This window comes from Alligator mississippiensis, chromosome 3 (genome assembly GCF_030867095.1).
Source record: "Alligator mississippiensis isolate rAllMis1 chromosome 3, rAllMis1, whole genome shotgun sequence".
Lineage (NCBI taxonomy): Eukaryota > Metazoa > Chordata > Crocodylia > Alligatoridae > Alligator > Alligator mississippiensis.
This window is the reverse complement of record NC_081826.1, coordinates 271921282-271946157: the sequence shown is the minus strand read 5'-3', so window position 1 is coordinate 271946157 and position 24876 is coordinate 271921282. Positions and strand designations below refer to the sequence as shown.

The 24876-nt window shown below is 39.2% G+C and overlaps 1 protein-coding gene across 3 annotated transcripts in view; it reads left to right on the top strand.

The window, feature by feature from the left end:
* Positions 1-24876, top strand: part of PARP8 (poly(ADP-ribose) polymerase family member 8) — a 199321-nt gene that overhangs the window by 162237 nt on the left and 12208 nt on the right. For all 3 annotated transcript variants that reach the window (XM_059725191.1, XM_006264431.4, XM_019496117.2), the window contains 8 exons: positions 10889-10981; positions 16135-16260; positions 18286-18351; positions 20499-20566; positions 21368-21416; positions 22293-22405; positions 22547-22619; positions 24024-24093. In XM_059725191.1, the coding sequence (XP_059581174.1) occupies positions 10889-10981; positions 16135-16260; positions 18286-18351; positions 20499-20566; positions 21368-21416; positions 22293-22405; positions 22547-22619; positions 24024-24093 (658 nt within the window). The remainder of the gene's footprint in view (positions 1-10888; positions 10982-16134; positions 16261-18285; positions 18352-20498; positions 20567-21367; positions 21417-22292; positions 22406-22546; positions 22620-24023; positions 24094-24876) is intronic.

The following is a 24876-nucleotide window of genomic DNA, read 5'->3' as shown; positions in this document are numbered from 1 at the left end:
CAAATGTCCTTTCTTTTGACATATAGCACCTTTGAACTTCTTAACTGTTCAGCAACAGGATGCAAATCGTAAAATATGTTGCAATATAGTATTTGAAGAATTTGCTGATTATTTTGTAATAATAGAGGTATCCTTACAGTTTTTGAATGCTTAGTATCCATGATGTTTTTTCACTGTGCTGAAATCCCGTTGAAGTAAATGGCAGAACTCCTGTTGACTTCCATGGTGGCAGTATTGCATTCCCCTGGTATACGTGTATTTTAACAGGCCATTGAGAGGCAGCTACCAGTGTGCCAGAAACAGTATACAGTGAGGGAGGGGAGGAAGGTGTAATAGTAGATCATTTAACTACAAAGGGTAGTGTAGATATGCTAAATGGGGAGTTCAGCAAGGATCTTAGAACTGGCACTGAATTTCTTGCCAAAAGGCCCCAGGAGCCTTCATGACTACAGGTACTCAACACTTTGTTTTTACTTCTTTTCTTTAAAAAAGGCACCTCTAGCAGTATCCTATCCCCTGGTACTTGAGCGCAAACTTGTTTACTCAGAGGGAAGATGCCCCTCAGCATCACTATAGCAGGTTTATGCGAGAGCCAAGTACTGACTGGGTCCAACCCTTCTCAGTTTGAGATCATTGCCTGAACCTTTGTCATCTGTTTATTTATTAAATATTTACTTTAAAACCCTTGTAAGTTGAAATGAATAAATTCATATGCCCAAAATAAAACTCTGAAAGCACAGAGAAAGAAGAAATGGAGATTGTGAAACAAAGGGAAAACAAGGCAAGGTTATTTTCCTGGCCATACATTAGTCTAGATTCTTATACCTTGCTAGCCACTGTGGTACAGCAGTGTCCCTCATGTATTTACAATAGTCCAGTGAAATTTTCCAGAAAGGTTGCTCACACCTTTGGGAAGAGGGTCTATTATTACCCCCTCCTCACTCTTTCTCTTTGGCCAATATTGTCTACTGAAGTTTAATCTAGTGTGTTAAATATTAATTTTCATATTTCAGAAGACTAAGTCTTAAAAAAAAAGAGGCAATGTTGTTCATCACTGCACAAAGCCAGTTGTTCCTGTCAGTAGCACTACTTGCTGAATGTGCTCCAGCGACATGGCAGATACAGATAGAGGAAAAATAATAGAGATCAAATCAGGTAAAGTGTGTCAGTTTCTGTATAACCAGGCCCAGATAACTTGCTCCTCCGTAAAAAAGAACAGGCCTCCCTGACATCATAGAGTTGTCTCATGCCCTGCTGCTTAGACCAGTTGAATGTGCACATGAAGTCTTTTCTTTCTTTTTCATGAAGTAAGAAAAAAAGTTACTCATATTCCTAACCAAAGTAGCAACTTCTAGTGCTGCTGGACTGATCATTCTGCTGCTGCTGCTATGGGTATTTTCTCACTAGCCTCTTTAGCACACCGTGATCTCCAAATAAATACTTTTTCAGAAGTAATACCTTGTTCTCATAGCAGAGTTGGAGAGATCAAAGTTGAGGATAATGACACTTGAACTTTTTTGTTATTGTCATCACCTTGGTATTGACTTCTCCCTGATTGCTTTCATTTGTGTCTCTGGCAGCCAGATTTTGCACTAGTGAGGCTCCCATTTGAATTTGTTTGCAAATGCACACTTGCATGGGTCCTGTGACGGAAAGGTCAATAGAAGTACAAAGTAGTATACACATGAAATTTGCACTCTCGAATCACTTAACTTCCAGTTTTTCAGGAATCTTTTTATACAGGAGTTCCATTGAATTCATAAAGGATTAAACTAGTGGCTTTCAATCTTTTTAAACCCAAGGAAGGGTTTTTAAACATGGAGCAGAGGCTGGCAGGGAGCTGAGAAGCAGAGACCTCGAGGGTAGTGGGGAACAGAGGCTCGGGAAGGAAGGGGGACCTTAGTCTGGCAAGAGAACAGGCCAAACCATGGGGCAAACTGCTTGAACTCTCAATAATTATATTCTATACATGGAAAAGTATAACAAATGTATAAGTTTTCTATGTATTGAATCTAATGATGGGGGTGGTATCTTAAATTCAGGGTCCTCTTAGATTTGAGTACATACAGTAAATGCTGAAAACTGAAGTTATGTGGCTATATAAATGCCACTTATGCTTGTGAAGGTGAAATAGATTCAAGCTATTAGTTATTTCCTTAAGGCTAGGGGCAGATGTTATACATAAACTGGTTTAAGTGATCAGAAACTGGTTTAAACCTGTAACAGAACAGATGTTCAGTGCACATAAAACTGTATGAAAATAGCTGAAACTGTTTTGAGATAAACCTGATTGAGTGTAGTACCAGGCTTAACTGATTTGGGTCAAACTGGTTTATGCAATATCTGTCCCAGACCCCTTCCTGGTTTAAGATAAACCAGATACCCACAGCATCCTGGTATGCTCTCTGGGCTGGGTGGGGCTCTCTGCTCCACAGCAGAGCTGGCCTCTCCCCTCTGCTCCCTGGCCAGAGCTCTGGCAGAGACTTGCAGGCACAGAGTGTCTGCCTGGCTTCTCCCTGCTAAGCAGGGATTATTCCCCACTCCCCTCTGCCTTAATCAGACACCTCAGCATTAGCTAGTAGACCACATGCTGGCTATGGTCCATGCTGTGGGAGATGACAGGCAGAAAGGCTTTTTGGAGCTAATCAACGGGTAGCTTCATGTCCTTCTTTGGAAGAGCTGTTTAAGAAGAGCTCCATTAGTTAATGGAGAGAGGCTTTGTTTTCTCAGTGGGTTGATAAGCACTGAGTTGGAGTGATAAACATTCCCTGCTGGGCTGCCTGGTGGGTTGGGGAATAATCAGAGTGTCCTGCTAGGGCCTGGCTACACCCCCCTCAGCTCAGCACTGTGCAAGTGAAGGGAGGGGTGCTCTAGTGACCCCCAGGTTCTAGCCTGAGCCACTGCAGGCATTTGTCTGCATGTCTGATATATCTGTGCAGTTACAAATCGGTTTAACCTAGCCAGGTTAAATTAACCTGCAGACATTGAATCAATTCAGGCTTAGGCTTTTTGAATGTCTGACCCTAGTGTAAAGGTAGGTAGATTCTTATTGGTTGGTGTTCATTAATACATGTGGCTTCACAAATAGATGCAATCTTTCCATTAAATTTGGATTATTTTCCAATGGAGAGGATGTACTACAGAGCCATTTATTCAAGCCAGGGGTGTTCAACTTCCAGCTCATGGGCCAAATTCAGCCCACAAAGCCATAGGTACCTGGCCTGCAGGGCTCCCCACATACTGGGAAATTTTGCAGAAGGGGACTGGTGGCACTAAATATGTCCACCCTCCCTGGCTGCCAAATTCCCAAACCCCAAGCACCCACAGCAGGTTGGGGCTGAGTCACGCCGCCTCCCCCTACCCCCATGGCTGGATGAGGTGGGGCCACATCCCTTCCCCGAGGCTGCATGGGCCATGCCCCCTTCCCCTGGGGGACCCAGTTGGGGCTGGCTCATGGTCCCTTCCTTCCCACCCCAGTGGGTTTGTGTCAAACCCCATTCCTTCTGTAAGGTTGGGTTAGGGCTGAGCCATGTCCCCTTTCCCCCACAGGGCTGGGCCATGCCCCTGAGCCACTCCTCTTCTCCCGCCCCGCGGGGTTGGGCCACGCCCCCCTGCCCTCCACAGGGCCAAGTTGGGGCTGAACCACACCCCCTCCACATGGCTATATGGGGCTCTGCCATGACCACATCATGCCAGATTGGGACCATCAGCAGGATCTGGCCTGCAGATGGCCTGGGCACTGCCCATCCAGCCTGCTGGTGAAAAAGTTTGAACACCATTGATTTAAGCAATTAGATATCTATATCTATTTACTCTTTTTATTGTAGAAATAATAAAAGGATCTTGCATCATTTACAAAATCATATTTATTTTTTGTTTCATTGTCTCAAGGTGCATTTGGATGAAAAATGGCATTCAAGTAAACTGCACAAAACAGCATTTTAAATTGTTTATTATTAAATAAAACTACCATATATGTGCTGGATAGGCTCAAAAAGTCATTAAACATGTTATGTTTAAAACCAACTGACTCAATAAACAACAATCTGTAGTTGAGAACTTGAACTAATTATTCATGTTCACCATGTCCTTCAAGATTTTCAAATCAGTAGTGCTCAACCTCTCACAACATGCTTTTTATTCATAGATTGGAGTAGGAAGTCAAACTTTCCTACTTTTTAAACTCCAAAATGTCTTAACTTTGAACTGAATTATTTAAATAAACTGAAATCAAAAACATATTCTCTCAATCCCTGCAGAAGGGGCTCTTACTTTCAAGAGCTTATTTAGTGATTTAAGAAATACTTTGTTTCCAGGTTATTTAATATAAATGATTTTAACAAAATAAGTTCAGGCCTTAATACAAGTTGTCATAATTTAAACTTTAATTTTACATAGAATTATTTTTAGAAATGTGTGCTTAATTTATATTTTAAAATCTGACATTAAAAAATCTGATTTTCTCAAATTAAAATAAAGTGGGTTTTTATCCATTCCAGGCTAGTAATAAGTATTCCATAAGTATAAGAACCCTTTAACAAGCAGGTGGGAGGTAGTCTGCCTCCCACAGTAGGTTTCCTTTTGAGCTCTGATAAAGTGGCTTGAATCCAGAAGTGCAAAATTTACTATCCTTCTACAGAAGTTGTTGTTGTCAATTGTAGCCCTTCATACTCTCAGTAACCATATACATGTAAAGTTCTTTACCTTTGAGATTTCTGTGGCAATGAGTTCCACAATCTCATTATGCTATGTGTAAAGACAGGGGAGTTTTAATTTTCCCTCATTAATTTAATTGAATGTCTCCATGTGTTCTGACAGAGGGAGGAGAAGACACTGTTCAGACCTATAACCACAAATGATGCTTCTTCCTACTCCTATTGTAATTAATGAGGATTGATTTTTTGGAGCAGAATATGTTCCTAAATATTTAAGCAGGACGTGCAAATTGTCCATACAAAATGTGTACAAAGAGCAATTAATACCTGTTTCCCAACTGGTAGTTATGCAGTCAGAAGGTGCATCTACACATGCAATTAATATGAAGCAGTAAACTCTGGAGCAGTTCAAGCCAGAGTAAACTGCTCCTGGGTACAGCATCTACATGTGCACCCAAGATAGCAGCAATTTGAGCTCGGCTGGAGCAACCCTGGGCCAGCAACGAGCATGGAAGGTCAGTCCCAGGCTCTAGGTGGCTGTGTCGGGTAGCATCAGGGCTGGCTGGATCATGAGGTTGCTGCAATCGCAGAGCCATGTGGCTAGGCAGCAGGCAGGATTCTGGCCCCATGCTGCCTGGGCTGACTGGCTGTAAATTGTTCCTGCTGTCAGCGGCTACATGTATGTTTCAGCTTAGTAAATTACTTCACTGTAAGACAATACTATCCCTGAGAGTACTATCTTATGGTGGAGTTCATTAGTTTACTGCACCCTAATACCAATACACGTATAGACGGTGAGGGTTTACTTCATAGCTAATTAGTCTACTCTGCAGTAATGCTCATGTGTAGATGCAGCCAAGATTGTAGGATTTATGGAAACACCTTGGATGCACATATATATAAGAAGTCTCAATACAGACATTTGAAAAGTTGGCACTTAAGTTTCAACTTGGATACTATTTTTCATAGTGGTCTGGCCTGAGAGCCAAAGGAAAACCCTGTTAAGCCTTGATCAGTGTACTATAATAGGCCCATGGACAACAGTACTGATCAGCAATGCACTGTGGAAAGCAGTATACTTTGTTCCCACTGTCAATGTCATTTATGACTTTTCAGTTTGTTGTGGCTATGAGGAATGTCATTGTAAATGGATCTGTACTGCACTGTATCCTCGTACTTCCATAGGCAACACAGGTGGGGAATCAATATTCTAGATTCCGTTTCAATTAATGAATTGCCATGCTCTGCCATTACATCACGTCGGAGCACCCTCCATGCTTGTGGACAGGCACCTAGCATGTCAGTTGTTTAGAATATAATTGGTCTTTAGGTGGGCTGGATTCATAACTGGAGACTACTGAACCATTCTCACTAGTCAGTCTAAGAATTCATCTGTACATCAAACCAATCATGAAGTATACATTCAAAGCTCCAGGCTCACTTGCAGCAAATTCTACAAACACATACATTTTCTTCATGTTTCTTTCAGTATATTCTGAATACTAGGGTTTGCACCATCATATTGACATTCATAACATGGAATCAAAATAAAACCAGAGACAATTTCTTCCTAAGGAAAAGCCTAACAATTACATGGTTAAAAGAGAGAGGTAGAGTGAACTTGTATCTGAAAATAAGCCTCATCTTCAGTACCAACTCCTTCACTGGAAAAAGTGAGAAGCTTGTTAAAGGTTTCACCTTTACCATTTATGACATCTGCTGTAAAGAAGCCTTCCCTGTACTTTTTTTTTTAGATCAATAGTAGTTAGGTGTGCCAGTCATGTTCCTGGCTCATTAGTGTCTCTCCGGCATCCCTTAGATTACTTGAGAGGATGACACATTTCTCTTCTAATCACAGCTGCATAAAGCTTTTGTACATAACAAGATAAATCAACATGAACTATAAGAGTTTCTTTTTTTAATTGAAAAATTATCTAGAAACTATATTAGACACTCACTTGATCCCACACGTAGAAATATCTGTTTGTAGGTGTAACATTTGCCCATCAGCCTTTTATGGCCACCATTTGCAATAGAGCCACTTACCTTGTATCACACAGAAAACTCTGCAATTGGTCTTTTTTGTTCAGAACAGCTGTGGCACTCCCAGGAGGGTGATTTAGAATGTAGAATGGGAATGTCTGAAAAAAAACCCCTCAGATATCCCTACAGGACTCTAAAATGATACCATTTGTGCCTTCTATTTCTTAGCCCCTGCAATCTCAGCCTGTTAGCAGCCTAAGCTCTTACTCTCCCCTAGCTTTTCCTCACTGGAATAATTATCCCTCTGAATGGCCTTTCAGCACTGATGGTTCTCACTCAGATAACAGGTTTAGGGAAGTAATGTAAGTGGCTTTACATTTATTTTCTGCATCCTGGTTAAAAATAAAATATATTTCAGATGGCTGATTATTTGTCATTGGCTTGCTTTATCTCAGGAGAATGACAGTATTGCTCTTCAGAATACAGAATGCAGTTGCACATATACTTAGTGGTGAATTTTAGCATACGTACTCCATAAACTGCTCTGGATTCCTTCCAATTCATTTCAGGGTACAATTCAAGCTGATGATCTAAATCTGTAATAGCCTGTATATCACAAATCTTAACTAAGATACCACATCTCTCAGGTCTTGTCACACAACAAAGTTGTTAGAAACCAATTTACAAGATAGATAGATAGATAGATAGATAGATAGATAGATAGATAGATAGATAGATAGAATTAGTATTGATTTTATATTAACAGATCTACTAGTAGAAGTAATGATGTTAATCATCATATTTATTTATTTGTATGGTGGCTAAGCACGCCAATCCTTGTAATTCTGTACAAACATGGAACAAAAGACAGTTCTACCATAAGAAGTTAATAATTCAAGGAAAGAGTGTCTGAAAGGAAAGAAGAAGATACCACAAAAAGGCATGTTGAACACAAGTCAGCACGAAAAGCAGTAGTCACGTCACAACAGCTACCTAACCATTTTCAAAAGATTTTTGTATACTTCATACAGTGTTGCCAACTCTTACCATTTTTTCACACGCCTTGTGGCTTTCTAAAAGTCCTAGCTCCTGGACATGATTTATTACACAAAAATGCCCAAAATTTAATTTTTAAGTAAGCTTCTAACTAAAACAGCAGCAAAGGCCTACAGTTCAGGAGCAGGAGGCAAATCAAAAGAACCCCAAATGCATTACTTTTTAAAATTTCATGGATGTTTCAAACTAACTTAATGATTTTTACAATACTAATTTACAACTTCTGAATGCTTGGAGCTGACTAACAGTTGGAGCAGAAGAGAATTTTAAAAAGAGACTTTCAGGAGGACAGTGAGATACCTATGCAGACGTTTAGTCTGAAAGTATCTTCCTGGAGAAGAGATTGCTTAAATTAGCTGTTTAATTTGTGATTTAAAAAATCTAACATGAACTAATGATTGAAAGCTAAAGCTAGACAAGTTCAAACCAGAAATAAGGCAGAACTTTTAATAATAGGGGCAGCTAACTTTTGGAGCAATATATCTAGGGATGCAGTGAATCCTCTATCTCTTGAAGTCTTTAAAACAAGATTTGCTGTTGATACAAGTTGTATCTGGATATCTAAGTGCAATCCTGTTCCACCAGGCTCAGGTCCCTGAAAAACTGGTAATGTAAAAGTGTGTTAGTTGTCTTCCTTTTCTTTATTTTTGTGACATAGTCTCAAGGCCAGATCATTAGCAGTTTGTCAGAGATTAAGTATGTATAATGGCATATTGATAAGCATAAAAATTAATCACTTTTTACTCACAAAAGAGATGTGGTCTCTAAACAGTCTGTTACATTACTTGACTATGCAGTACATTTAATGATCAGTTTCCTGTATTTTTCTCAGGACCACTGCATGATTAAACAGTGGCAAGCAAAGGATTTTGAAAAAGTGGATGTGTTGTTTCTTTTTACCTCCTTATCTATAAAGACATGGCAGATTTTATTTATGGGTTACAAGAAAGACTTTTTCCTAGCTCTTCTTTATTTTCAGTTTAGGGCTAAGTCTGGTCCTCTTTTCTGTGTTGGAGGCACTTGGAAAAGTAAAAAGATAGGATCTTACATATTAAAGGCTTATTATTGAAGCGTATGTCCTTTGATACAAACTTCATTCAAAGAAAGTTTATTTGTCATTGAAGTTAAAAAGGTATGAACAAAAACAAACAAAATATACAGCCTTCAAACATGGACTGAAAATACATTTTTAATGCATTTAATGCATAATATTGTCCTTCCCCAAATACACACATGAAAGTATTGTCAACACATGTTAGCAGCAACACATGGCTTACTGCTACGTTGCTCCTAAGAGTAGTTGCTGTTATGGGGGGTATCATCTGAATATATTATCTGGAAAACATTCCCTGGGAAATGTTACCAGTAATAATGTTTTGCTTTGTTGTTGCTGCAGACAAGTGTCTTCAGTAACTTTAATGCCTTTGCTTTGTATGTCGGTCAGTCTAAACACACTGTATCTGAATGCACTTTTGATTAAACAAAAACAATCAATGTGGGAATGCCTGCACAGTTGCTCAGCTACTTAAGTGAACGGCTAAGTTATCCTCTGAATGTTTAAGCATAGGAATAATGGCAATAATGCATACTTTTTTGTCTAGTGTGCAGTGGTACAGCGAATTGGATCATGCTAGGCTTCGTCTGCTACCTAATGCAATGTAACATAGCAGATAAAATAAATCAAATGCGTGACACACTATTAGACTTGAAAGATGATAGGTCTTCTAAAGCAATTGCTATGAGAATATTTCAGTGCTATAGGCTTTAGGTGGTTATTGAAGTCTAAAATCTTTGAAACCCAAGCAACACATAATTTAAGGGCTAAGAAACAAGTGAGCAGAACTATAGCAAATGCTTATTACTAGTGCAGCAATTTCCTGAAACAGAATTTAGGCAGATTTTGTTTTTCTTATAGCATTTGATATATTTTTCATTTTTTCTGAGTGCTTTCTGCATACATAGTCATGGACTTGATACCTCTGTGGTTATCATGGCATTGAAATTCACACTGGTTCAGTGGTAAAACTTCAATGGTACTTAACATAATTTTGTTTCATAAGTAGTTGTTTAATTTCATAGGCTGACCAAGTGATAAATGAGAAGTTACTAAAGTTGAATTTTCTCATTTATTATAATAAATTCCAAGAAGGGTTTTATCCTATTTCCACATGTTTATTTGTCCTAAATGACTGTTCACTAATCTTGAACATTTAAAATGTATGGTTCATAAAGTAGGCCTTAAATATGTAATTCTACTAACTGTCTTTCAGCATTGAGCCATGGTTTTCTAATAAATTGTATTCTATTAAAAATTCTGCAGAAGGCTTACCTATTCATTTTACTGAAAACTTAATTATCTTCTTTTTTTTGTTACTATTCTTATTTTGTGCTAACTTATTGTTGATAAGTTTGTTTCTGTTTGGTAAATGTCTGTGACAGCATAATGAATTAATCATTAATAAAAAGGAAACAACAGTCCCATGATCTATAGTGCAGGCTTATGTGAGTTCTGCAGTTAAAAACAATCTCTTACGTACAAGAAGATACTGTATATTTTCCCCAAAAATGAATATAGACGTCATGAAAACATGAATATAGACTGTATTCTATGAAAATACCATAGAATGATTTTTTTTTGTGAATTTACAATGAAATTACATTTAAATTCCCTAAAAAATGAAGGCTTTAAGAAATTTGGAATGAAATTTCAATCCTATTTTTTGCATGTAATTTCAGTAACAACATAATAAATTGCAGTGGAGACACTTTCAGTTTTAAAGAGGTGCTGTTGTTTGTCCAGGAAAAAAATATTGAAAAAAAATAGTGTAATCTGTACAGAAGACTGCTGTGAACTTAAGCTACATGAGAACTGTTAAGGTAGATTTAAGGTTACTTGATATTACAGATATAAATTTCTATACCATAACATGTTCGGATTTCTGGATTAAACTTGAACTTTGAGTTTCCCAAGTTTAAAATTCTTGGCTTTTAATTAATTACAATAGCTCTGCATATAATATGTCATACTGTAAACTATTGATGTGTGTTCACAACCTTGTCTTCACTTTAATTTGTGTATGAGAATAAAAATTGTTTCAAAAGGCATTAATATATATAGTTGATATTTGAGGTGCTTCATGACAAAAATAATAGTAAAAAATGGAATAAAAACACACTTTTTTTCTCTTTCCTAGCCCACTGTGTGTGAACGGGAACTCTGTGTATTTGCTTTTCAAACTCTAGGTGTGATGAATGAAGCTGCAGATGAAATTGCAACTGGGGCTCAGGTACAGCTATTTAATGTTAAAACTGCCTTTCATTATATACAGTGTTCAGTCACTCTTGTTAATTCATTTTTTGTAACTTTCCACTGATATCTGGTCTTTAATGTTTAAGCATTGTATGCAGTGAGTCATAGAGATGCACATACTTTATAGATGGTATTTCAAAAGGTGGTCTCCTTATTCTGCTTCTATTATAGGAAATGAAGCAGTACTAGGCCAATGCTAGATATTTTTAACAACCTCTGCCAGTGCAGTTAGGCTGAACTCCTGATAAGTACAATTTGGAAACCTGGATTGCTGAAATGAATCAGACAGTCTCTTCCATTTGTCTTTTTGGAGACAATTTTTAGATGATAGTGTTCATTTTATAAATGTTATTTATTTCTTTTATCTAATAACTATTAAATATACAATGCATAAACAGACCTGGGCACTGGGATCAAAACCTAGGTATTCCCCTCCCAGATGAGCACTCTCATTATAAGCTTACAGTCATTATCTTTTTGTGCGCACTTACTCCCCCTCACCTATTGAAATATGCATTTCTTTCTATACAGTAGCATAGCTTCAACAGGAAGATCTATTTGGGGGAATACCTCCCCAAACTAGCTTTGCCTGTAGCTTGTGGGGAGGCAGTTAGAGTAATCCCTACCCATTCAGGTTGAGGAAACTAAATACGTTCAATCTCCAAAATTATTTGGTGATTGACTATAACGTGTATGGTATTATATAAGAATTTGCATGACCACCATCCCCTCTTCCAGCCATGGTTTTTAATGTTGGTGTAATTTGTGAAGAGCAATATCATATGTGTTAGGTGTTCTTCCTGTCAAAACAGGCCCCCTCACACCCACACCTATGGCAGAATGCTGAGTTTTTTGTGCACCTAAATAGCAGTTTTCTGGCCATATAAGTGGTGGTCTTGGCACTGTGGACATGTAAGCATGAGTACATAGACTGAGCATGTTTAGTAGGCTACTCACTGGGTAGGCAGAAACATAGCTACATATTCACAACCATGCTGAAAGAAAAAGTGAATGTGCATTTGAAAATGACTCAGTCAAAATGAAAATGACTCACAGTCAAACTTCTTTTTTGTTTTAACTCCATTAGCTGTATAATAGGGGCATGTACTGAAGAAACAAAAGACTCAGCTTCTAAGCTTCCTTTGCTGAAAGGGGATTTGAACCTGTATCTCTTTGTCATCCTAGTACAGTTCTCTCTAGCCCTCTTTTTCAAGGTGATACTCTGGCCACCCAAGAGGGAGATGTGTAAGTACAGGAGGAAAAGAACAAGCAAGAGGATGTGTGGCCCAGAGGCTTTGGGGTTTGTGGATCTCACTCTTGGAGTCAGGGGCCTAAATTTCTCTTAAGTCTCACTTCAGCCAGTGAGCTCCCTTTGTAGATCTGGACCGAGGTATCTCAAATTTAGATGTCCCCATGAAAAGGGTGCTGCAGATGGTGTGGCAGATCACCATATGTAACACAACTCATGTTTTCCTCCAGTTAAAGAAAACTAGAAACTTTGTCTACATGCTAGGGGGCTAGCACTATATTATTCAATTTAAAATCACAGAAAAAACAAGTACAACAATTGGAATATACACTAATGTACTAGCATGTGTGTGTGTGTGTGTGTAGCTAAAGCTTTTATATAGCTGCAATACCAACCATGAGTCACTGATGAATGGATGCCATGATGATATAAAGTTTTTTTTTTTTTTAAACAACGAACTAGGCAAAAATAGTCAATTATGCCATTAGTCTTGTAGTCATTATAGTTCAATGTATATCTCTTATTCAGATTCAGAAATCAAAATCTAGCCTTCTTGAGCATCTCGACAGTGCCCCCAATACTTCGCTGCCAGTCATTTCTACACCTGAGTTAATATCACCACATGTGAGTTTCAGGGCTGTGTAACCAAAGAGAGACTTTACCAGGAATGGCTAACAGACAGCAAAATTGTAGAAGAAAATATAGTTTGAAAAGTGGAGAGAGAGTTGTTAATGTCTTTGGAGTGCAGAGAGATTAGCAGGAATCTCAGCACAACCTAAATAGTGATACCACTGCCCCTCTGAGGCAGTTGGTTTTAACGCTTAGGTGGTCCAAGAATCAAAGGTGAGCGTAGCTGCACCACTGCACCCCCTGAAAGGGTGCAGACAGAAGTGACATTTTTTGCCCAATCTGGCCACAGAAAGTGGTCTATATAGCCATGACCAAACACAAGTACATGGTTGCAGACTGTTTCAAAAATGTCTGGTTGGGCAAAAATCTGAACCCTCCTTGCATGAGGGGCTAGATGAAGACGATTCAAAACAGCATCGTCGGTATCTTCTGTTGGCACTGCTTTCCAGCTTGTCACTGTTTTCAGAATGAGAGTGGGGAAAGGGAGTGAAAGGAGCTTGGTCTGGGGGGGTTTCAGCCCCTGCTGGAGGGTGTGGCAGGTATATTTGAGGCCCCTGCCACCCTCCAAAGCTGCCTGGGGAACCCCTAGAATGAGCTCCCTCTGCTCCCATTCTGAAATAGAGATAGACTGGGAGAGGAGGGGCCAGCTCAGCTGAATTTAAAGTAGACTTCAAGGTTCAGTAAGTTACATCAGTTGCCATCAGTCCCACAGGGCATTAATGGAGTATATGTAAGATCAGTCTATGCCCTTCTCTCCATGTGATGCTAATAGACCAGCAACAGTGTGAAGAGAGGAAGAATTAAATTCCCTCACCAGTAGTGTGAATTAAAACAGTACAACACAGAAGAATTTAAGCTACTGTGTTTCAGAGTTTGGATTTTCCAAATATCCCCTTTTTTAAATGTTATGTTGAATAATCTCTTATGAACTTCAACTTAATGAAGAAAGTAGAGAGAAGCAGGGCTTCCAAGTACTAGGACAGTAGTCCAAGTACTCCAGTACTCCAAGTACTCAACCTTTTCCTTGGCACTCTGGGGGAAGGGGGCATGATGCGGGGGGAATGGGGAGTTAAACACATTATTCTCCTGGGCTCCTTTGCATATCCCATCCCAGATGCTTAATTTTGAAACATTCTCTTTGTCTGTAAGGGTTGTACACTAAAAAGAAAATAGAATATCCTGAAATGTAATGTGATTTTCAACTTTCCATTAAGATACTTAAGGGAGGGAATTACTTAAGCAATTTTATTGTTCAATATGTATGAGATATCTAGTAATTTCAAGTACCAGAATACTTTTACTTTTAATCAGAAAAAAAGAGTTCCATTCATGCTAAGGGAGCACAGGAGGAGAATGGAAAACAGTATGACTCACTGCAGAATAATTCCCTCTCCCTTTCCTTATGATTCTCATTTTCATGCTGATTCCCTAAAGGACCCTCATTTTTATTTCCTTCAAGTGATCAAATCTGGTAACTTTTAGAACAGTTTGCACTATGAATCAGAATCTAGTTTATCTGGAACAGTGAGAGGAATCAGAGATACCTATAAAACAAAACTTACCTTAGCCCTTGAAATCTTGCACTGAATAGACCATTTTTATAGAAGAAACATTGTCAGGAAGGCCAGAAGAGCCCCTATCAAAAGCATTAACCATTATGCACATGTTGTTAAATATATATGGTTTCACAGTTTTGGATTACTCTACTAGTAATACCAATTCCTGCCTCCTAACAAATTGTTGTCTTCCTATTTGGTAATTCCTTTTTTTCCAGGCTCATTTTTACTTATGCATGTGCTGATTTAACTTTAAGCTTTATTTAACCCCTCCCCCAAACACATACAATATCATCACACAGTACAGACATGCCAGGCTATGCTAATTCTCTGCAAAACAAGGAAGAAATCCTCAATCTGGGCTTGAAGTGGCTGTTAAATCCACTATTGCAGCTCTAGAGGATTCAGTATTCACTAGGATATCTGCAACTCCATTCTTCAGGACAATGGGCAGTTGTGTTCTTCATATGAACTAATCCCAGTCTTACTCTACTCCCATTATTTATTAGAATCTTCAACACAAGCCAGAGATTGCATACCTGCTCCCAATTCTGTTACGCCCAGAGATCACCTCACACGTCTAAGACAGCCAGATTTGCCTTATATTATAAATTAATATACTCTACCTTGCAATAAATTTTGGGGCAAATCTTGGTCCCACTTTATTCATTGGAAGTCTTTTACAGGAGTTGTCTGTTGTGGCCTGATACAGAACCTGTTAAAGCTGATGGATAGACTTCAGTCGGATATGAACCAGGCTGTTACAGTTTTACTTATGGCTGTGTTCTCTACTTCAGTAACATGACGTTTTTTAAATAAAACACTGTGTCCTGCTTGTGTATGATATAAGTCCATGGTATACAACAGATGGGTTTCTGTGAACAGACAAAGTGGTTGGTCGATATTCTAGACAAACCACTTATTCCCTCATAGCATTGCATCATTTATCAAGTAAACCCAAGTGTCATCTCAGGCAAAAGTGCTGCAATGTACAGTGCTTACTTGATCTTTCAATTTTACTTCCTCAGAAACAGTGTAGGATAAATTTTGCTCTTTAGAAGATCCTCATACACTTAGTAAAATGTGTATTTTTTTCTTAATAAATTAAGTCTCAAGAGATGTGGACAGGAAGTTCCATACAGTTTATTTAGCATGGCTAAAAACATTTTACTTCTGAAGAAAATAAATCTTATTATTTGAAATTGAAATTCTTACCTTAGTTTGCAATTGTAACTACTACATGCCTTATAAAAATTAGATGTTATTGTATATGCCCAGTCCCAATGGATAGGTTTACAAATCAGTTAGTAAATAACACCAGTTAATCTGAGGCACCCTGCTATGCAAAGATTTTCAAAACTGGGTTATGTGGAATTTCAAAAGATGCCGTCAGAAAAGAATATCAGCTCACTCACAGGACACAGTTATCACAACATTCAGGTTTACAACTGGTGTAATTTACAATTATTAACAGAATATACAAATGACAGATTAGAATTTAGTTCTCATACATACATTGTGGACAAAGCAGTTGTTGGTGTAATAATAAAAGGCTTAATGCTCCTAAAGAAACAAATTCTATACTACAAGATGAAAAAAGATAATTCTAGATAGAAGAATAAATTATTGAAAGCTCAAAAGAAATAGTTTACTGAGTAAGAGCCATTCTTTATCTTGGTTTTTCTTTATTTCTAGGTGGTAGATTTATTAGTATCCATGTGTCGATCTGCATTAGAATCGCCTAGAAAAGTTGTCATTTTTGAGCCATATCCTTCTGTAGTTGATCCTAATGATCCTCAGATGCTGGCCTTTAATCCAAGGGTAAGTAGTTATCTCTTCAAAATATAGCAGGAATTTTTTTGGTCATATTTTAAATGCAAAACCCAGATCTTGCTTCACAGACCATGTGCCTTTACTATCACAAATGTCTATTTAAAATATGGTATATGCTCAAAAATTGTGCCACTGAACCGTATGGCTAGGGACAGAAATTATACATAAACCACTATAAGTGACTGGAAACCGGTTCACATCTGTAACACAACGGAAGTTCAGTGCACATAAACCGTTTCCAAAATTGCCAAAACTGGTAAGATGAACCTGGATGGAAGCAGTATCAGACTTAACTGATTAGGTTAAATAGATTTTATTGAAGTTCTGTCCCAGATCCCCTCTATATTCAAGTTAACTCACAGTTCCCCAGCATCCCAGGATGCTTTGCACCTCCCCAAGTCCAACCTTTACAGGTGGGCTGGCTAGCCTTGGCCTGAGCTGTCTGTTTCAGCTTACCAGGGAGGCGTGCTCTAGTGCCCACGGTACTCCCCTGCACCACTTCAGGCATGTGGCTGCATTTCTGGAATCAAAAGTGAATGTCTGTTCATTTGCTTATCAGTTAAATCTGTGCAGCTTAAACTAACCTGTGACGATTGAATCGATTCAGCCTTGGGCTTTTTGATGGTCTATACTTAGTCCTAAAGTATTGCAAACAATCATTGTTGTTTTGAAGGTAATTAGAAATAAATTTTCATCCAGGGCTAAGGCTGAACGTTGTTGTTTGTGGGTACATATTGTAAATGCAAAATGTGTGTTGTCTTTTCTGGGTATATATTATCCTCTCAAAAGGGGAGGCAACTTGTGGTCCATTTAAATCATGTGGCACTAAAAAACAATATATGTTAGTTTACATTTAAAAGAATTGTCTATCACTATAGTCACGTTGCTATTAATAAAATAATTGCCTCCAAAATGTCAGTTTAGTGTCCTATAGTGCTTAATACATAATACTGCCATAAGCAGTAATTAATAAAGTGTATTGGCTATAACATGATTATGGAATTACTTACTATTCTATCTGATTGAAATTTGCTCCAGGAACCCTGAATTTTTCATAGAATTTTTCATAGTAAAGTAATAACAGAAGGGATTTCAGGCTGTCATTTAGTTCATCCCCCTGCTTATGGCATCCCTGACTAAACCATCCCAGTAAAGTGCCTGTCTAACCTACTCTTGAAAATGTTCAAGGATAGAGATTTCGCAATTTCTCTGGGTAGCCTGTTTCATTGCTTAATCACCCTCAAACTGAGAAAGTTCTTTGTAATCTTCATCCTAAATTTCCATTGCTCTAATTTGACCATTGCTCCTAGTCCTGTCACCTATTGCCACAGAAGAATCTACCTCCATCCTATTTATAATTAGTTTGAATAAGACTAATATAATCAGAAAACTCTTTGAATCCCGTGTTAGCCCTGTGTTAAAGGGTCACGTGAGCTTTCTTGACTCTCTGCATCAAGATAAATTTCACCTTTTTCTGAGCAGAGGCCAGATAATGGAATACTAGAATGTTCTAGAATTTCACTGATTCACTGATAGCCCTTTAGTCTGCTGAATGGGTACCATGTGCTGTTGATTAATTAGATGTACTGATGGGCCTAGCATAGTTAGTAGTATGTTGAATATTTGAAAGCAATTATGAGACTAAATGTGTGTGATTTAGTTAAATAGTTGCCAGATCCATATATGGTTACAATTGTTTGTAAAAAAAAAAAAAAAAAAAAAGAGAGAGAGAGAGAGATCTAATATACTAATTGCTTGTGGTGAATTCTAATGAAACTAAAAGAAAAGCCACAAACCTAATTTTAGTCCCAGACTTTTCCTGGGCTATGGATGAGTTGATGAGTGAGATGGAAGGATATAATTGCATATAGATATTTGAGAAAGTTTGAGTTGTTGTGCTGTGGGCTTAGTTACTGTTTGATGCAGAATGTACAGGAGCTCAGAACCAGTTTTTTGCACAGAAAAAAGAGGTAAAATATTTTAAATACATTTGTTTACTTTATATTACATCAGAAGAAGAATTATGACCGAGTCATGAAAGCACTGGATAGTATTACTTCTATTAGAGAGATGACACAGGTAAATATAAGTCTTTCAATATCTTGACTATAATTTATAGCAAAACGTAGATATTTTATTTGTTGGTGCTTGGGGGTGGAAAGAAGGTACTGCTCCTTTATTTTTGCTATGCAACAGCAAGAACACGCAGTAGCCAAAAAACAGAACTGATGAAATACAGTTCAGGTTTTTGAGGCTTAAATAAGAAATAATATCAGTGGAAAAGAACATTGTAACAGAATAATAGCCAACTGCTGCATTTCTGGAAATATCAAAGCCAAGCCAAGTCTCTTATTTTCAAAGAAAAAGAAATTGATTTTGTGACAATGTGCTAGGACAATGGCTTTATTTCTATTATAACTAGAAACTTGTTCATTTAAGAACAGTTGGCAGGTATTGAGAGTTAGGGCTCTTGGGATTTATGCCATGGGATGTCTGAATACTCACTGTAGGACAGATTATGATATCCTTACTATTGTTGAATAGCACTATACTTCACACGTAGTCCCACTAACGTTAACTGATAACTACTCATGGAGCAAAATGCTATTCAGTGCTATAAGAATAGGCATCTTACTGCTTTACTTTGCCAGGCTGTTAAATAAGTGAAACTTCACCAGAGTTTTGTAAAGTTAATCCATGTTTGTAAAGTGCTTTTAGCTTCTAGAAGTACAAATCATTATTATCATATTAGTATTAAATAAATAAATAAATATATATACATACATACATACGCACACAAGTATATATATGTATATGTGTGTGTGTGTGTATATATGTTACATATGGGGCATCTACATGAGACACTTACTGTAGTTGCCTAATTAGCTCCGCAGTAAAGCATCACCATCTATGTGTGGAGAGCTATTATTGGGCTGGAGTAAGCTAATTATTACCTCCTCTGTAAGTTAGTACTGCCTGACACAAGTACAGCAAAAGCTTTGTTATCCGGCACCCATGGGGATTGGGGTGTGCCAGATAACAAAATATGCCAGTTAATTGAGAGGCCCAAACAAGAATCTTTACCTTTTCAGGCCGCCACTTCTCCCACCGCATCCGGGACATCACTGCCCCTCCCACGGTTCCTGAGGGACAGGGAGGCAGGCGCTGTGCAGCCTGCTATGCCCCGGACTGTGGGGACTCAGCAGCACAGGCTGCTTTGCCCCAGGCTGTGGGTGCTTGGCAAAAACCAGAAATGCCACAGTGGGCACGTCCGGTTTCGCTTTTACCTTAGAAGCCAGCATGCTGGTTAATGGAGTATGCCGGCTTGTAAGGTGTCGGTTAAGGCAGCTTTTACTGTACTATCCTACAGCAGAGTTATTAACTCTACCGCAATGCATGTGTAGATGGTGACTGGTGCTGGCTGGGGCACACGGGTGCTACAGTGTGTGGGGATGCCTGCCAGATAGCTGCCCGTGCCCGCCTCCTCCCCCCCCTGCAATCGCACCCTCATGCCCCAGCCAGCTCTTCCACAGTATGTTGAGCTGGGGCAGAGCAGCTCCATGCTGGCAGGCTGACCCCGGGCACTCTGCCAGCTTGGGCTGCATTGCCCTGGCTCAATGTGCTGCAGTCCCAGGTACACATGTAGTAATCTAGACTGAATGTTTTAAAAAATACTCTGAAACAGTGGACAGTTTAACATTAGGATGAAGTGTAATTAGTGCTGGCCTAAGTAGTTTTTAAGTCCACTTTAAGGGCCGCTGTATTATCTAAGAAAATCAGTGAGAGTTTTTAGTGGGAACATGATCTGGTCCAGCAGGAATTTTACCTATCTAATACCATGAAGCAATTAAAATAACTTTGGGTAAATTACCCTAGAAGACTGTTTTCTGGAGTTCCAATCAATTTCCTAGTGTAGGTGCCAAACATCACTAAATGTTCTTTACTGTTCTTGCTGTAATCAGCAATGTTAGCTATAATATACTCATTTTGATGCTAATTATATGCCTATAATTTTGCTACAGGGAAAATAATTGCTATATTAATTCTTGTTGTTGTCAAAACACATTTAAAACTGTACAAGGCTAGGTGTCAGCAAAGCTGGGGCGTAGGTTTAATGATGAATCCAATGTATACATTTTTTTTCATATGAGGTAGTGTAATGCAATATCTAAAATATAAACTTTGGATTTTAACCAATAATAAATAGCACAATTACTGTTTTCTAGGCACCTTACTTGGAAATAAAGAAGCAGATGGATAAACAGGACCCACTTGCTCATCCTCTTCTGCAGTGGTATAGACCTGGCTGCTGTTGGTTGATAATCACTTGAAAATCAAGTTAAAAGAATAATCATATTATTCCCACTAACTTGAGCTTATTTCAAAGCAAGCCTTTTAATCAAGTCTCTGTGGGCTCTTAATCAAGGAGAATTTATGTGGTTCATAAGCCCTGAAGCTGGCCTTCCCCAGCGATCATTAGTCAATACACCTAAGAAAAAAAATCCTTATTTATCATAGGGTTGTCCAACTGGAAGCCTATGGACCACATGAGACCTGCTAGGAGCTAACATGTGGCCCACAGGCTCCTGCCTAGCCCCCAGTCCCCTCAGTGCTTCTAATGCAGCAGCATCCAGGTTCTCGAAGCTCTTTCCCCCTCCCCCGGGCTTCTTGTCCCAACCCCACTCTTTGCTGGGGGAGGGGGCATATCAGTGGGATGGGGTCAGGGTACCCATGCTATGTACAGCAACAGAGAAAGGAGCAGCCTGCACACCATGTGCAGCAGAAAAGGTGGTGTGTCTGTGCTGTTTGCACAGCAAGGAAGGAGTTGGCAGCAGAGGGAGGAGCTGCTAGCATGGCACGCCCAGCTGGCAGCATGGTGAGGCCGCATGCATCTTGAGGGGGAAGGAAGATGGCTGTCTGTGCTACACAAGCAGTCAGGGATGGGGTGGGAGGGAGGGCCAACTGTACATCAGAGGCCCTTGAGCCAGCCATTGACCCCCTGGTCCGTGGTCCGTGTAGCATGTGGCCCCCAACCACCCAGAAGTTGGACAGCCCTGGTTTATCATATCTTATACATGTACTTTTTTAATTTCAGGGTTATTTCTAGTAATAGGTCACATATTGTGAAACTTCCTGTGAACAGGGTAAGTTTGAGGTTTTTATGTGTTTCTGTACCATTATGGGAGGTTTCTAAAAGTGTTCAACTTTGTATAATTCTGTTCCCATTTAAGCCAATGGGACTTTTACTAGAGACTTTAGGGAGAGCAAATTTAGGGCAGTGCTGAATGGTCCATGGTATTTGTGTGTGTCTTGTTTAGACAAGCACCACAACCTTTTCTATACCTGGTATAATTTCTTTACCTGTGGCAGGTTATGTCTGTTGTGTCAGAGTTGACAGGAGTGTTACGAAGAGTTTACATTATGGATTGCTTATAATGGTTTGGATAGGGATGATCCTGCCTTGGGCAGGGGGCTAGACTAGATGACCTCTGGAGGTCCCTTTTAGTTTTACTTCTCTATGGCTGTGCGTAGATGAAATGAGTGTAATTGATTCTGTGTCCATCAGGATCCAGAGACCCCAAATTCTGGAGCAGGCCATACCTCCCAGCTTCCAGTAGCCTGCTGGACTACCAGCAGGCCATATGGAATGGTTCTGCCAGCCATATGTTTGTTCTTTCTTGAAAAAGTATATCTGTGTCTGGGTTTTTATTCCAAGTAAATCAGTAGCTGTCAAGCCTCAGTCTTAATTGAAAGCCACTTCTGCTCAGTGTAATTATTCTAGTAGCGTCATATTGGGTTGTAGATTATATCACAAACTTACATATGCTTCTTAAACTAAGAATTTTTAGAGCTTGATTTGAAATAAAAGCTGTGATAGTAAGACTGCCCTTGAGTTACTGAACTGAAGTGCAACAATATATATTATGTGAACTAGCACAGTATCTTAGGAAGGTTTCTTTCTGGAAGTACAATACCTGTTGTATCTCTTCACATCCTCTGTGTGCTGTTGTATTTTACAGCAACTGAAATTTATGCACACTCCCCATCAGTTCCTCCTTCTCAGCAGTCCACCAGCCAAAGAATCCAATTTCAGAGCTGCTAAAAATCTGTATGGAAGTACTTTTGCATTTCAGTGAGTATGAAAAAACCAAACAAAATAATGATAATATTTAGCTGTCATCTGCCAATTAAATACATTGTACTACAAAAATTGTTTATTTAATTCAGGATACTTAAAACTATTACTTCTCATGCTTTCCATTTTATTTTTAAGTGGTTCACACATTGAAAACTGGCACTCCATCCTGAGGAACGGCTTAGTTGTTGCTTCCAATACAAGACTGCAGGTAAATAGCAGATGGAAGCATTCTTATTTAACTTGAATATGTCATGTTGCATATTGAATGCAGGGCAAATGTGCAAGTGAGCATTTCAGACAGCAGTGGAGTTGTGATGGAGACCTACGTGGAGCAATTAGCTCCTTCCTTCCTCCATCCCTGATACAAAGGTTCTGCTGGTCCTTTAGAGACCATTAATGTGAAAACATGGCAACATGAAACTTTGCATCTAACCTGCCATTGACTTCAACATAGCCATGATTTCACCCTTATGTTGTACACAGAAGAACCCATAGTGATGAAGAAGAGCCAGACACAGGGCTGCCCTTTCCCTCAAGAGGTGTTGTTCAGTAAGGCTCTGCAAAGCCTCAGTTGCTGATTCAATTTGGCCCAATTTGGCAGCCAAATCTCCAAATCCAAATGGAACCAGGAAACCCTTTAATCTCTCCAAATCAAATTGGAACCCTCTGAATCAATTCTGAGAGATTTGGAAAGATTTGATGATTCAGAGATAGATACAGCTTTATATGTTTTTTCTACATACCTCAAGGTACCAGGCGGCTCGTGAATGCTGAGATGCTGGGGCAGATGGAGTGTCCCGCAGGAGCGTGGGGAGTCTCCAGCATGCTTGACAGTGGACCAGAAGTCCTTCCAGTCCACCCAGGGGGCACCCAGAGTCCCCCCATGGCTGATTCCCGAGCCAGGAGGGCATGGGGGGCCCCCACACGCTCAGCAGCGGACCCAGAAGTGGACCAGAAGTACTTCTGGACCACTTCCCGGTTTGCTGCTGAGCACATGGGGGGTCCCCCTGTGCTCCTGTGGAACACTCCATCTGCCCCACCGTTACAGCTTTCATGAGCCGCACCTGGTACTTCAAGATATGTAGAAAAAACATTTAAAGCTTGTCTATGCCGAATCCCTGGTTCTCTGAATCAACATTAAATCTTCAGATTCAGATTTGGCTGAATCAAATCGGGACAGTGATCTGAATCAATTAATTGAATCACTGTCCCCAATTCCGGTTGAATCTGAATTGAATACAGCCTGTTTCGCACACCCCTATTGTTCAGTAATGTTCAGTGAGCCTTACTGAAGGCCCAGATCCACACTGGACTTAAGTGCCACAATGCAGAACATAGATATCCCTACAGAAGGTCTCTGTAGCAGAATCCATGTCCCTGAGTTAGATGCCTGAGAGTGCTAAATCTAACAGGTGATCTAATTTTATGAATATTTTTTTACGTTATTGAATGAATCCAAAACTCTAAGTTAGATTTGTAGGCTTTTTACACAGTATCTGGGCAGAGTCAGGCTCATATAGTGGGATCGGATGGTATTGGAAAATTGTCCTTGCAGTTTTCTTTTATAAAACTTTAGAAAATAACATTAAACAATTCTTGCCTTCTTTTTCAGCTCCATGGTGCAATGTTTGGAATCGGGATCTACCTTAGTCCATTGTCAAGCATATCATTTGGTTACTCAGGTGATATTTATAAATCACTCTAGAGCTGGAGAGATTGAGGGGGATATTTTAATTTGCTGCTTCTTCTACCTGCTTCGTTTTTTAATCATTATAATAACTTTGTCCCCTAAGCTCCATAGGTCAAGATTTTTAAAAAATGGTGCTTAAAAATAGACTCCTAAATTGCCCTTTGTGATCTTAAAAATTATATCCTGATTTTCAAACATGTCAAATGGTCAGAAAATTTCACTGAAATCAATGGTAGTTGCTGGGTGTTCAATATTTTGAAAGTACATAGACTTGGAAGCCCAATTTGACATTCTTGTTTTTTAAAAGTGTGTAAATAAAACTTTATGATAAAAGTACACTGCTTGCATTTGTGCACTGCTATGTGTAGGCATACAGAACCTGATCTCGCAGAGTACTTTAAGTGTGTGTTTCCATTTCATCTATGAGCTCAATAGAATACTTACTTTTAAGTATATTGTAAAGTTCCCTGCTGCATCAGGGTCATATAGGGAATATAAGACACTACATTGTAGAAAATATGAATTCCATAAGGTTGCAAAAATGGCATGACTTCCAAGTGGCAAATCCACAAATGAATTAAGCAGTTCAGTCCAAAGCCTTTTTACCAGGCCCCATGTCAAGCCATTATAAAGTATGTGGGGACTTATACACATGATGGTGAGGCCATGCTGGAGTGTTGTAATTAGAACGTGGAGCAGACTCGATTAAACGAGTCTGCTCTGACACTTTCTAACTGGAGCATGAACCGCATGTGTATAGGCAGACAAGTATTCC